General features: G+C 40.3%; 1 protein-coding gene across 1 annotated transcript; it reads left to right on the top strand.

Annotated features, from left to right (window-relative positions):
• The first annotated feature begins 5,493 nt into the window (after positions 1–5,493).
• LOC143227514 (protein FAM200C-like) lies at positions 5,494–6,494 on the top strand. Its single transcript, XM_076458955.1, has 2 exons — positions 5,494–6,039; positions 6,129–6,494. The coding sequence occupies exons 1-2, from the start codon at positions 5,494–5,496 to the stop codon at positions 6,492–6,494; spliced, it is 912 nt and encodes a 303-aa protein (XP_076315070.1).
• Positions 6,495–15,038: the final 8,544 nt, after the last annotated feature.

Genomic DNA, 15,038 nt, shown 5'->3' with positions numbered 1-15,038 from the left:
GCCAGCCTCCCGACGCCGTCCGGTGGAGAGACCGTGGTAGCGCCTTCGCCAGCCTCCCGACGCCGTCCGGTGGAGAGACCGTGGTAGCGCCTTCGCCAGCCTCCCGACGCCGTCCGGTGGAGAGACCGTGGTAGCGCCTTCGCCAGCCTCCCGACGCCGTCCGGTGGAGAGACCGTGGTAGCGCCTTCGCCAGCCTCCCGACGCCGTCCGGTGGAGAGACCGTGGTAGCGCCTTCGCCAGCCTCCCGACGCCGTCCGGTGGAGAGACCGTGGTAGCGCCTTCGCCAGCCTCCCGACGCCGTCCGGTGGAGAGACCGTGGTAGCGCCTTCGCCAGCCTCCCGACGCCGTCCGGTGGAGAGACCGTGGTAGCGCCTTCGCCAGCCTCCCGACGCCGTCCGGTGGAGAGACCGTGGTAGCGCCTTCGCCAGCCTCCCGACGCCGTCCGGTGGAGAGACCGTGGTAGCGCCTTCGCCAGCCTCCCGACGCCGTCCGGTGGAGAGACCGTGGTAGCGCCTTCGCCAGCCTCCCGACGCCGTCCGGTGGAGAGACCGTGGTAGCGCCTTCGCCAGCCTCCCGACGCCGTCCGGTGGAGAGACCGTGGTAGCGCCTTCGCCAGCCTCCCGACGCCGTCCGGTGGAGAGACCGTGGTAGCGCCTTCGCCAGCCTCCCGACGCCGTCCGGTGGAGAGACCGTGGTAGCGCCTTCGCCAGCCTCCCGACGCCGTCCGGTGGAGAGACCGTGGTAGCGCCTTCGCCAGCCTCCCGACGCCGTCCGGTGGAGAGACCGTGGTAGCGCCTTCGCCAGCCTCCCGACGCCGTCCGGTGGAGAGACCGTGGTAGCGCCTTCGCCAGCCTCCCGACGCCGTCCGGTGGAGAGACCGTGGTAGCGCCTTCGCCAGCCTCCCGACGCCGTCCGGTGGAGAGACCGTGGTAGCGCCTTCGCCAGCCTCCCGACGCCGTCCGGTGGAGAGACCGTGGTAGCGCCTTCGCCAGCCTCCCGACGCCGTCCGGTGGAGAGACCGTGGTAGCGCCTTCGCCAGCCTCCCGACGCCGTCCGGTGGAGAGACCGTGGTAGCGCCTTCGCCAGCCTCCCGACGCCGTCCGGTGGAGAGACCGTGGTAGCGCCTTCGCCAGCCTCCCGACGCCGTCCGGTGGAGAGACCGTGGTAGCGCCTTCGCCAGCCTCCCGACGCCGTCCGGTGGAGAGACCGTGGTAGCGCCTTCGCCAGCCTCCCGACGCCGTCCGGTGGAGAGACCGTGGTAGCGCCTTCGCCAGCCTCCCGACGCCGTCCGGTGGAGAGACCGTGGTAGCGCCTTCGCCAGCCTCCCGACGCCGTCCGGTGGAGAGACCGTGGTAGCGCCTTCGCCAGCCTCCCGACGCCGTCCGGTGGAGAGACCGTGGTAGCGCCTTCGCCAGCCTCCCGACGCCGTCCGGTGGAGAGACCGTGGTAGCGCCTTCGCCAGCCTCCCGACGCCGTCCGGTGGAGAGACCGTGGTAGCGCCTTCGCCAGCCTCCCGACGCCGTCCGGTGGAGAGACCGTGGTAGCGCCTTCGCCAGCCTCCCGACGCCGTCCGGTGGAGAGACCGTGGTAGCGCCTTCGCCAGCCTCCCGACGCCGTCCGGTGGAGAGACCGTGGTAGCGCCTTCGCCAGCCTCCCGACGCCGTCCGGTGGAGAGACCGTGGTAGCGCCTTCGCCAGCCTCCCGACGCCGTCCGGTGGAGAGACCGTGGTAGCGCCTTCGCCAGCCTCCGACGCCGTCCGGTGGAGAGACCGTGGTAGCGCCTTCGCCAGCCTCCCGACGCCGTCCGGTGGAGAGACCGTGGTAGCGCCTTCGCCAGCCTCCCGACGCCGTCCGGTGGAGAGACCGTGGTAGCGCCTTCGCCAGCCTCCCGACGCCGTCCGGTGGAGAGACCGTGGTAGCGCCTTCGCCAGCCTCCCGACGCCGTCCGGTGGAGAGACCGTGGTAGCGCCTTCGCCAGCCTCCCGACGCCGTCCGGTGGAGAGACCGTGGTAGCGCCTTCGCCAGCCTCCCGACGCCGTCCGGTGGAGAGACCGTGGTAGCGCCTTCGCCAGCCTCCCGACGCCGTCCGGTGGAGAGACCGTGGTAGCGCCTTCGCCAGCCTCCCGACGCCCGCGTTCTGTATACTTCGTCATTTGATTATCGTCCGTAACGAATACATTGGATATAGATGAGTCTCTAGGGTAAAAATGTAATGACGCGAGGTTAAAATATAAAAACAAAATTACTAAAGCAATCTTACACTCCATCATTACGAAATTCTAAAATACAATATAATAGAATAACTAAAACCATAAACCTCTCCTTTCTCTCATCTGCTGGTATTTATACAACTCGTTTTTGATAAATTCTAAGAGCTCTGAAATTGCGCATGCTCATAAATATCCCGTAGAGAGAACAGTCCGTATGCATTGTATGATAGAGGGAGGTAAAGTTAATTTCCGGCCTCTTTCCCAATACAAATGTTCCTTACTATTTGCATATTGGGAATATTCTCTAAACAGTATTATAATTATTGTTGAATGCGCTATGTACGGATGGCACGAACACTAGTTTTAAAGTAACACAAAACTCATCTAGATTTTCTGTTCCACATGCCATGGAAAGGTACATATAGTGTCTTACCTACCGTAATCGCTCTTTTATAAGAAAGATACACTTTCTATTAACTTATAGAGCGAAATCGTGTACATGAGGTGTGACGATTATGTTTATTATAATACTGTCTTAAAGTCTGGAATCTATTAAATACATTTTACAACCAACTAACCCTCGTATACCATCTTACCAAAATAGTAAACAAACATATACAAGGAAAAACCAAATCACAGCTCCTTCGACAACTAGAACTGGCGACTGAACTTAAAAAGAAAAACAAAAAAGATTGAAACTGACAAACATAGGGACCCAGATTTTGTATTTATAAAATATTGTAAATTATTCATAAAAAATATTTTAAGGTTGCCTGATTTAAAACTATAATGATTCTAATGAAATTCCGAGATAGCTATACACAAAGTAGGTGAGTTCTTTATATCAGTCATCACTTAAATAATGTCTGATTTGAGATTCAGTAAAGGAGAAAGGATTTCAAACACTTTTAATGTTATGTAATTAATAATGTATATTCCATTATTATTAATTATTCCTTGCCAACGATTCACAAGCTTCTTCCATAAAATTGTTGGGGTTTGGAGTAAAAGAATGTAGAGAGGGTAGTTTTTAGATGTTTATGTGTTCCAAGCTCTTTTCTATCAAGATAGTTCTGGAAACTTCAGAAGAGATGAGAATCAGATGGAGCAAATTCTGGAGAATAAGAGGAATGATGGAAATTTTAACCAGTCTAGCTCTTCGATCTTTGCAGATGTAATCCTTGTTGTATGGGGCCGTGCATTATCCTGGTGTAACACAACATCTTTACGATTGACCAAAACAGGCTTCTTATCTTTTAGTGTAACATTCAAGCGCACTAACTGTTTTGACAATAGAAGTCTGAAGTAATCCTTAGATTGAGTGGCACCAACTCAAAGTAGAGCACACCAACGATATCCCACCAAATGCTTAACAAGACTTTCCTAGGGTCTAAGTCCATTTTGGGCTGTGCTTTAGCCAATTTACCTCCACTGATCCATTATCTCCGGCACTTAGAAACTGCTATAAAATATCAATTTTTTCACATCCAGTCACTAACATGTCCAAAAACGGTGAGTTACGTTGACGAGAAGACAGATAAGTACAAATGTCCACTCTTGTTCTAAGGTTGGCTTCTGTCAAATCATGGGGAACCTTACGTTTTAAGAGTTGACATTTTTCCAAGTTGTTGCAGATGACGGTGAACTGTTGAATGGGTTGAATTAAGCTTCTGTCTAGTTCTCCAACTGTAACAGCACAATCTTCATCAAGTGCACCAGCAGAAAGTCAGGAAATAAACTCAACAGGACGACCTGAACGTGGCGCATCACTTAAGCTGTAGACACATCCATCTTCATAAGAGTTTATTTTATTAATGATCTGAAAAGTGGAGTTGGTTTAGTTTCTTTCATTTGCCTGGACAGGTGTATACACGTCTTAGTATATATTGTAGTCATTACAACCTTCTAAAAAGAAAGAAATGGTGATTCCCTTCTGTATTAAATTTTGGGACATTACTAATGGGTTAACCTGATATAAATGAATTATTTTCCTTCTGAAGTGTTCAGTATTCGGTGAAGTGGCATATCCTTTTATATCTTTGTCTGGTTTGATTCCATTTTTCAAGTTTATTAGCTAGTTCTACCTAGCTTTTGTGTTTAGTGATTTTTCGTATTTGTTTAGGTTAAATACTGAGTACAATATTTTGTAGGTTACGTATTTTAAACATAATTTACGGGACATAAAATGCAAGCTCACATTATTTAGAGCTGTAATTTTTATTCTAGAAAAATATGATACCGGACTTAAGTGTTGTAAGTCCAAAAATTTACTTACCTAACCGAGGGACAATTACACATTGGACAAATTCGTGTGATATATAAAATTGAATGGCACAAATTGTGTTATTCTAGTTGAGAACAAGCGTAAGACACTACCAACATACATGTATTTGAAACTATAAATATAGTCATAATGAAAATATCTTTAATTCACTAAAGCAGTGGAGTTCATTGAGTCAGTCTCAGGTGTTCGGCGAAGGTCAAAACACGCACACTGTGTGTGTGTCCATTCCGTTCATTCCGCTCGTATGATTCGTGACGCCATGCCCACTTGGTTTGTTTGTTTGTTTCTTTTGGAATTTCACTCAAAGCTACGGGAGGCTATCTGTGCTAGCCGTCCCTAATTTAGCAGTGTATGCCTTGAGCAGGGGTTCTTAACCAGGGGGTGCGAGGATGCCCATGAATAATTAAAGCAAATCTATACTTTTACATAAGAGTATGCTTTATATTTCTCCTAAGAAGAAACATTTTTGCTTCAGCAGTGTTCCGAGATAAAGTTAAACCTAAACCTGATTTCCTAATGAAGTGGTAAAGTTGCATCAGATTCCAATACAGGGTAAACAAACGGGTATGTCATTTGGATAGACGAGGAAGGGACGCGTACAGGACACGTGCGCAACACGGAGAGAGAGGGAGGTTATCATCACGTCTCAGTCCACACCACCCATCCGTGCCATCAACACGTGAGTTATGGTTTCCCTGTTTCAATGTTGTTGTTTTTTTCTGATGCATAACAGTAGGGTGGAAGATTGGTTATGTATTATTTCAGATTTTGCTTTCTACACATTTATTTAAATGAGCGATGGGTTGTTTACATAACATACATTATCATTGTAGCAGTGTAGCCGTTACAATATTTTCATAGAATGTATTGTCATGCCTACAAATCTACTGATTAAACCAGGTATTTCAGTCTCTCCATCACATATTTTAGAGATAATTCATAAAAAAAAAAGAAAACACCTACACATGAATGTGTTTCTTTTCCAGATTTGTCTGCAGTATGTCGAAGAAACGAAAGTGGAATGACGAATATGTCAAGTTTGGTTTCACCTGTACTACAGAGAAGGATGGGACACAACGTCCACAGTGTATCCTGTGCAGCACACTCTTCTCCAATGCGAACTTGAAGCCCTCAAAGCTTGATGAACATTTCCAGAACAAACATGGTGGCAGGGATGCAGGAAATGACATTGTGACATTAAGGGTCAAAAGAGCTAGGTTTGATCAGGTTGGCACATTGCCGACTTATGGATTTTCGCCAACAGAGAAACCTTTACTGCGTGCTTCTTATGAAGTTGCATACCAGATTGCTAAATCAAAGAAACCCCATACAATTGGTGAGGAACTGATCAAGCCATGTGCCCTTGAAATGGCAAAGATTGTTCTCCGCAAGGAAGCTGAGAAGAAACTCCAACAAGTGTCTTTGTCAAATGATGTAATCCATAACCGAATCATCGACATGAGTGTTGACATCCTGGAACAAGTTGTAGCTGACATCAAGGCTAGTCCAGTTAAGATTAGCCTACAAGTGGATGAATCAACAGATGTATCCAACTGTTGTCAGCTATTGGCAGTAGTTCGTTACGTGAAGGAGAAAAAGTGGAAGAAAGTTTCCTTTTCTGTCAGTCCTTAAAGACAACTGCACAAGCTATAGATGTGCTTAACAAAATACAAGAATTTTTCTCAAGAAACGAACTTCACCTTGACAAAATTGGTTCAATATGTACAGATGGTGCACCAGCAATGCTGGGCAATCGTTCTGGGTTTGCTGCATTAATGAGGAAAGAAGTTCCTAATCTGAAAATCACTCACTGCTTTCTTCATCGTCACTCTCTTGCAGCAAAGACATTGCCCCCAGATCTCAAGAAAACTCTGGATATTTGTGTCAAGGTTGTAAACTTTATTCGCAGCCGAGCTTTGAATCATCGATTGTTTCAGTCACTTTGTGAGGAAATGGGTCAGGAACACACTGTTCTTTTGTACCACACTGAAGTGAGGTGATTGTCACGTGGTCGTGTGCTGTTTCGCGTGTTTGAACTGAGAGGAGAAATTCATCAGTTTCTCCGTGAAAGGGTACAAGAACTGGCTATATATTTCAAAGAACCTAGTTTTGTTCAGATGCTTGCCTATTTGGCTGATGTGTTTTTAGCTCTCAATGAACTCAATCTCTCTCTGCAAGGAAGGGGACTCAACATTGTGACTGCAAGCGCGAAATTGGCTGCATTCAAAGAAAAACTTGTCTTGTGGATAAAGCGTGTGAAGATGGGGAATTTGGCAAATTTCCCCTGCCTGGAAGAGACAGTCACAGAAAATTCTACCCTGCATCCAGACTTTGTTGCAAAAGTTGTTGAACATATGCAGTTGCTGCGTACTTCATTTGAGGGTTACTTCTCGTGTGGAGAGCTGCAAACCTATGACAACTGGATCCTGAATCCTTTCATGCAGAATTTGGAAGATGTCAGCGGCATCAAGGAAGATCTCATCGACCTTAGACAAAATCGTGAAAACCAAATGGAGTTCACCAATAGTCAACTGGAACACTTCTGGGCTTCTCAGCTGGAAGCATACCCTGCATTAGCGAAGAAAGCTCTTGAAGTGCTGGTACCATTTGCAACTACTTACTTGTGTGAACAAGGATTTTCTTGTCTACTTCACATCCAAACAAAATGCAGAAATCGGCTGAATTCTGAACATGACATACAAGTGGCACTCAGTACAAGACGCCAAGATTTGATGCCATCATAGAGAAAAAACAGCAGCAACGAAGTCACTAAGTTTACTGTGCATTACAGGCTAAATAAAAACATCATTAACAAAATTGAAATTAATTTTTCATTATGTACCCTGAATTTTTGTCCTGAAAAAAGGTATGCTGTATGTATGAAGATTAAAAAAAAATTTTTTGATTACATCAACTTTGTATTTTTAGCTTTTTTTATATTTAAGTTTCCAGGGGGTGCGAGAAATGATTACTGATTTGAAAGGGGTGCAAACACTGAAAAAGGTTAAGAACCACTGGCCTGGAGGGAAGGCAACTAGTCATCACCACCCACCGCCAACTCTTGGGCTACTCTTTTACCAACGAATAGTGGGATTGACCGTAACATTATAACGCCCCCACGGCTGGGAGGGCGAGCATGTTTGGCGCGACCGGGATGCGAACCCTCGATCCTCAGATTACGAGTCGCACGCCTTAACACACTAGGCCATACTGGGCCTGTCCACTTGGCCATCATTGGCTGAGGCTGATCACGTCACATCACTTGGCCTTAATATCTGTGCTGCAGAAAACTTCGTGCACTTAGTAGTCGATCTGTGACTGCAGTAATCCTGCGTCAGTTTTAATTTTTTCTAAACTTTCGATCTTGTGCGTAATAGTGCCCTGAAGCACCGCATTTTCAAAGAGCTATGTAATCAAATGGGCTCTGAATTTGAGGTACTTCTGTGCCTTTCTAACGATCGGTGGTTATCCCAGGAAAAGGTACTGAATCGTGTTTTTGCCATGCGTGTGGAATTAGCACTGTTTTAGCGCGAGCACCAACATTGTCATGTAGATTGCTTCGAAAATCTGAGTACACTCTAATTTTGGCGTACATTACCGATATCTTCAATGCTTTCAGTCATCTCAATCAACAGATGCGGGGTGGTGGGGTCAACATCATCGAAGCGGAAGGTTTTTTAAAAAAAGCTACCATTATGGAAACGACGAACAGAGAATGATATCTTTGCAAACTTTCCCCTGTTGGACGACTGCATAAGTAAGATCGAAGATGTCTCTGAAGAAGATGTTTCTGTTCTCGGGGAACTGAAGTAATCGATTTCCATGCACTCAGATGAGCTGGCAAAGTCTCTCGACGGATATTTCCTTACATGAGAGTCATATCCAGCATGTGTGAGACAGACGTTCACGTTTAATGTTGCGAATAGTGTTTAGTGTTTACCTCGATGAAATCATTGAACTTCAGCAGAGCCAGGTTCAACAGAAACATTTCAGAACAACAACGCTCCCAACGTTCTGGTGTCACCAAATCGTAGGGTACCCTCTTATTGCTTAGAAAGCCCTTGAAATAATCATACCGTTTGTTACAACGTATCTTTGCGAGCAATCCTTTTCAAGGATGGTAGACATAAATACCAAGAAAAGGAACATACTTTGTTGCGAAAATGATATGAGAGTGGCACTTGCCAAGGTGAAGCCGCGCATTTCTGAACTTGTCTCTGAGAGGCAACAGCAAAAGTCACACTGATTTGCAGTAAATATTCATTGAGTTATATTTTGTTTTTGTGTGAAATCCATGTTTTGTTGGTTTTGTTCTTTCAACACAGTGATATTATGTGTAACTGATGCATGGCTCATTTTGTGCACTAGTAAAATATTTACTTATGTTTTGAATTTGAAAAAATCATATTTTATTTTTTCAATTACGAAGGGTTTACTAAAACTTCCGGGGCTCAGTACCTCTAACAAGGTTAAGAACCACTACACTAAAGTAAGTAGACATTTATCTCTGAGGTTTAGGAAACGTTCGAATCACGAAATATTATAGACTCTCAATTGTAACCTCCTAGTACTTAACCATTGACCGTCAACAATACTGAATTTACGTGTCTCAGAAATAGTTTAGAAGATGTAATTAAATTAGGAACAATGAAATGGTTTATTGTTTTAACAGTTTGTGTGTGGATAAGGAAAATGTTAAATGCATAGTTTGTGAAGAAAATCTCATGTCAAATAATGAGCATATTTCATGTAAGGGTTTGTGTAAAGGCTGTTATATCAATGTCATCTTAAAACGTGCAGGAAGAAACAACTTAATAGAGATACAAACCAAATCAACTAGAAAAGTTGTGGAAGAAATCATGAGAGTATGGATACTGACAGCATTTAATAATCATTTTATGGAATTCGTTATGAAAACTTTATAAAAATATAAATAAACTCACGTCTTACATATCGTAAATGTATATTTATCATACCAATACTTCATTATTACAGCTACTTTAGAAGCTATCGATACCCAAGTTCACTGATTTAGTTGAATCTGATCTGGAACACTCTTATTCGTAAATAGAACCTTGATAAACGTGTTTTTCAAAGCTCAACGTCATAAAAACATGTGGATATGTCATTAACGTTTCTAAAAAAAGAGAGTAACTTCTGTATTTGTTTACTTTAAATTAAATGTTTTTGGATCCAAAACTAATATTTCAGTTTTAAACATCAATTAGTTTGTAAATATTCTTCAACATACAGTGTAGCTTCAGTTGTTTTCTGGTATTTTAGTTTTCTTGAATCGCAGAATCAAAAATGAAAACATTTTCACATTTACAGCGTGTAATTATGTTATCAAATTTTTCGATCCCTAAAAGGATATGCAGCGTAGCTTTCAAAAAACTTTATTTTATGAATCTGTCGGTTTATTCCTTTTCTGGATGTTAAAATTGATAATTACGTTTATCTGCAATTACAAAGAAAGCTTCATGTACATTTCAAACTTTTACTCCCTTTAATGTCGGTTCATGAGTGTCTATTTGGTTAATTTTTTTTAATTTTTATCATTATTTCCTATTGTTTAAACGACGCAGTTTCGTTAGATTCAGTAATGTTTAGAACAGTGATGGAATTCAAATATTCTAACAACCGGTTATATGTCGCGTTACACACCACAATTTTGTGTGATTAAAAAATAACAACAAAAATATCTTACTCAAATAATTTATTCAGCATGCTTTAAATATTTCCAAATTGCCACTTGCTTATCATTAAAATTTTATTCCTTCCACGCTTGAACCCGTTGTCATCAGCTGTGTATATTTTCATAGCCAGATTTGAACTGGAAAAGTGGGATTCTGTGAAACCAGTGGGAGTCCAATCAAATCAATTGTCATCAGGTTTGCCACATTTTCAACTGTAAGGCGGCTTCTTTGATCTGAATATATAATATTGATTATTAAAAACCCTTTTTCTGCTTCTGCGGAACTAAAAATATAACTATTGATAATATTTTTAGCCTTTTGTACAGTTCTTTAAATCTCATGATTATGGTGATTTCGATGCACATTTTTCACATAGTCACAGAAATCATTAATGCTGATTTCGTGATGAAAGAACTTACTGAATTCATACAATTTGTCATATGCGTCTTCCCAACGCAACAAGTTTATCAGTACTCCAAAAATCTGGTTCAAGTATATTTACTAGTTCAGGAATTTTATTGTCATTTTCTTGTGCATTATTTGTTAATTTTAAGCGATCATAATTCATAATATTTCTCATCGCCATTCGAGTATGATCATACATATATGGTATCACCAGAGATACCGAGTGTATTTTCAACGTGTGTGTGTGTTGTTGCATAGACAGCCACACTAGGTTTTCGTGTGTACGAACCCATGATTATGGGTTTCTAGTGCCTTATACTTACTTCTGTTCCAATGTGAATTATGTAGATTCAGATAATAAATATTCATGTTGCTGGAGTTACAATTCCAATGGTGATCTGCAAGCTACCCAACTCTTTAATGAAATGTAATAGTGGCAGATGTTGATGTATAGGAGACAGTAAACTACATTTCCAATTATTAACATCATGATGACAGATTCGACACCAACCAGCATTCATGACAGTCAGATGAATTTTAAAGCTATAAACTTAAGCTACATGCTAAGAACTTAAGTATTTGTTCTATTAAAAACAGATGACAAAAAGAGAATTATTTGTGAGTGGAGACAAAGAGAAGAAATTCCTCTAGGTTTCATAAAACTTCCATTGTTTCATGAAAGGGATAAATGTAATAAAGACTCGATAGATCTATTTTAGAAAAAAATTTTGTACCAAATATTTATAATTTTATGAAACAGGTTTCGTGTAGTTTTATAAAAAAATTCATTGGAATTACAACCATCTGTATAAAATGTAATAGTGTTATGTTCTACAATATTGTCCTACTTCATTCATTAAATTATTTCTAGAATTGTCGAGATTTGTTTCAAAACTCTATAATACATATTGGTAATGAAAGTATCAAAGAGTTTTGAACAATATTAATCTTGACTATATCACTTTCGCACGAAATTATTTTTTCAAACTTTCTTAATTAAAACGTGTAAATTCTTTAGATCTTGAGTGTTGACGAGTGAAACTCATTGTTTGGTATTATTTGTGTTGAATTTCTCAACCCTGATTTTTACTTTTAAATTGTATTTTAAAACGTGGGTAATCACTGGAATTTATAAGTTCAACCTGGTAAAACTGATGCCGCAGAACCTTTATGTAGCAATTTATTTTATTGGACATTTGGTGAAATTATTATTATCCTGTTTTCCATTTTGGGAGGGGCCGGCATAGCCAGGAAGATAAGGCACTCGACTCGATCTTTCATCCGTGGGGGCGTTATAATGTGAAGGTCAAAACCATTGTTCGTTGGTAAAAGAGTAGCCCAAGAGTTGGTGATGGGTTGTGATGACTACTTGCCTTCCCTCTACTCTTACACTGCCAAATTAGTGACGGCTAACGCAGATAACCCTCAAGTAGCTTTGCGCGAAATTCCAAACAAACTAAAATCTTCTGGGGTGATTGGGGAGAGGGCATTTGTGAAAGTAACATTTTTAGTTATAGTATGATTGCATCTTATTAAATAATCAAATGTTGATTTTTTGTTACATGTTTGCATCCTTGATTGATCACATTTGGACTGTATTAAGTGTTTTGTTACCTTCATATATCTTTTTATCAATCAAAGTTACTATTTTGTAACGTTTTACTTTATATTTGCTATCAAAATTCTGCATTTCGTTACACACTTCTACTCTATACCTAAAACGTTAACATTTTGTTTCGTAATTTGGAGTTTTTTCAATGTAAAGTTTCTTGATTAAACTTTCTTATATACTTTGAGAATCAGTAATTGACTATTTCCCTTATTTGAATAGTTTGGAATAAAATTTTCTCTCGTTGTATGTATCGTTCTAGAACAAACAATCACACCTTTCGAAAGAAAAAAACAACAAAAAACACTATGTCTTTTTCTGTTGAGATTTTTAAAATTCACAGTTGAAGTCTACTCAGCTGCCGGGAGTTTTTGGACCCCAACACTTAATTTTCAGTTATCTGTTTGCAAATATTGTTGCACAAAGGAATGGCTAATATTCCATTATCAACAAACTGCAGCGTTATCTAATGAAAAGGAATTATGTAAATTCATGTTTCCACTTTCTCCTGGTTTATTAAAAACTGTGTGAAAGTCCATCGTTTTAAAGAAATGTTTAGATCTGTCTTTGACCTCAGATTTGAGAAACATAACTATCTTTTACTGCCAAGTAATGTACGAGCGACTGGTAAGGTTAATGGGTTTATAATGAAAGTGACTGACATAATCGTATTTTCTATAATGTAAAAGTTGTCAAGTAATACATGAGTTATAGGTATGTTTAATGGGTTTACAATGAAAGTGACTGACATTATTGTATTTTCTATAATGTAAAAGTTGTCAAGTAATACCTGAGTTATTGGTATGTTTAATGGGTTTACAATGAAAGTGACTGACATTATTGTATTTTCTATAATATAAAAGTCGTCAAGTAATATATGAGTTGTTGGTATGTATAATGAGCGACATGCAATGGAAGGAAAATCTGTTTATGGTAAACGACAGTAAAACTGGGTTGGTTTAAGTGAGGTTGGACATTTGTTTAAGATCTGTAAATTCTCTGTATCAGTCATCACATCTGGTAAGATAAATGACATCAGTATAATAGCCACATTTGAAACAAAAGGAGCTTCTCAACAGAACTTAATTATAATTAATTAACTTTCTTGACACAAAGAGACGAAGATCTATTAATTCCAAACAACTGACTTATCAGAAACAGTACCGTCCAAAACTTCAAACTTAAGTATAGTCTCAAGCAATGTTCTATATAAGAAAACTATTTTTATATGTAATGATATTTGATATTAAAGAAGAGAAATATGAAACTGAGTGAAATTTAAAACATAAAGTATAAAATATTATCAGATCTGGAAACAACTAAAAAGTAATAAGGAACATAGTGGATGATAAAATCAAATTTAGCTCTAAAAACGTTACCAGTTCATGTGATAAATCTTGTATTTATCATTTCAAGAGTATTAAAGAATTTCACATGAAAGTTGCTATGGACTGGATTGAGGAACATTGTAACATCTACTGAACTGGTGATGATTACCCTTTAAAGCATTATAAACTGGTGCAATATTTACAATATTCCATGTGAAAGTTGCTCTGGTCATGATATCAGTACTATCACATAGAAATTGCCGGATTTGGTTTAGAAAATTCTTTACGGATTTGAGTATTGATATAATTAAACAACTTGACAAATAAATGTTTCTTTGTTTTTTGTTTTTTTGAATTTCGCACAAAGCTACTCGAGGGCTATCTGTACTAGCCGTCCCTAATTTAGCAGTGTATCACTAGAGGGAAGGCAGCTAGTCATCACCACCCACCGCCAACACTTGAACTACTCTTTTACCAACGAAAAGTGGGATTTACCGTACATTATAACACCCCCATTATTCTTTAAGGATTTGATTATGATACCACTTCTGAAAATCATATTTGAGACATAATTAAACAACTTGACAAATAAATAAATAGATTTGAGTTATTTGTCAGAGGTATTTTAGAATATTACCAACCATCCATGACACGCTTACAACTTAGCGAAAAATAAAACATGCATAACCCTATCTAACATGCTAATTTAGTAAATTGCTTACGTCAGTTGACATAGAAATTTTTAACCCAGTTTTGATCATTAGTTTGACTGGTTTTATCATCCACTGTATTTATAAGAAAACTGGTTTTTAATCTCAATCTTCTGTAACAGTTATTCTTATGCATATTAATTCCTTCAAGTTGGCAACTGACTTTTACTCAGCCATCAAAAAATGTTCAACATTTAATGTTATTCATATGTTTCATGCTTGATCATGTTTCAAACTCTCATCTACTGACGAGATAAATTAATTTGGTAGTCTTATGGACCCTGTTTAAATTGAATATCATCTGAACAATCGGACATCTCTTACTTTGAGTGATTTAACTTGTTTTGTAGAGATAAATTTTACTGTATTTACTTGTTACAGATTCTACACCCAGTAAAACATAAAAAATTCTTAAAACATAAAATATTTTTGATTTTCTTTGTTAGAAGAAATCAATTTAATTGTATGGTTTGATTATAATATTTATTGTATTAAAACAAGTCTCTGTTTATGTCCTTTTTTCATCAAACAAATCATAAGACACAAAATGCTAAGCTAAACGTTTTTCTTGCAATCAAAAATCCACGTTTTCTACTGGAAATGTTTATTTATTACTGACGCCTGACATGACCTAGTGATTAAGGTGCTTGTCTCGATGTTTGCACATCACTGGATCCACACCCATCGTCATACATGTTTACCACTTCTACTGTGAAGGCGCTATATAATGTGACGGTCAATCCCTTTTGCTGTGGAATAAGAGCAATCCAAGAACTGACGGTTAGTGATTGTTGAC

This window comes from Tachypleus tridentatus, chromosome 9 (genome assembly GCF_004210375.1).
Source record: "Tachypleus tridentatus isolate NWPU-2018 chromosome 9, ASM421037v1, whole genome shotgun sequence".
In the NCBI taxonomy this organism is placed as follows: domain Eukaryota; kingdom Metazoa; phylum Arthropoda; class Merostomata; order Xiphosura; family Limulidae; genus Tachypleus; species Tachypleus tridentatus.
Note: the sequence above shows the minus strand (reverse complement) of the source record. Positions and strands in the feature narration are given on the sequence as shown.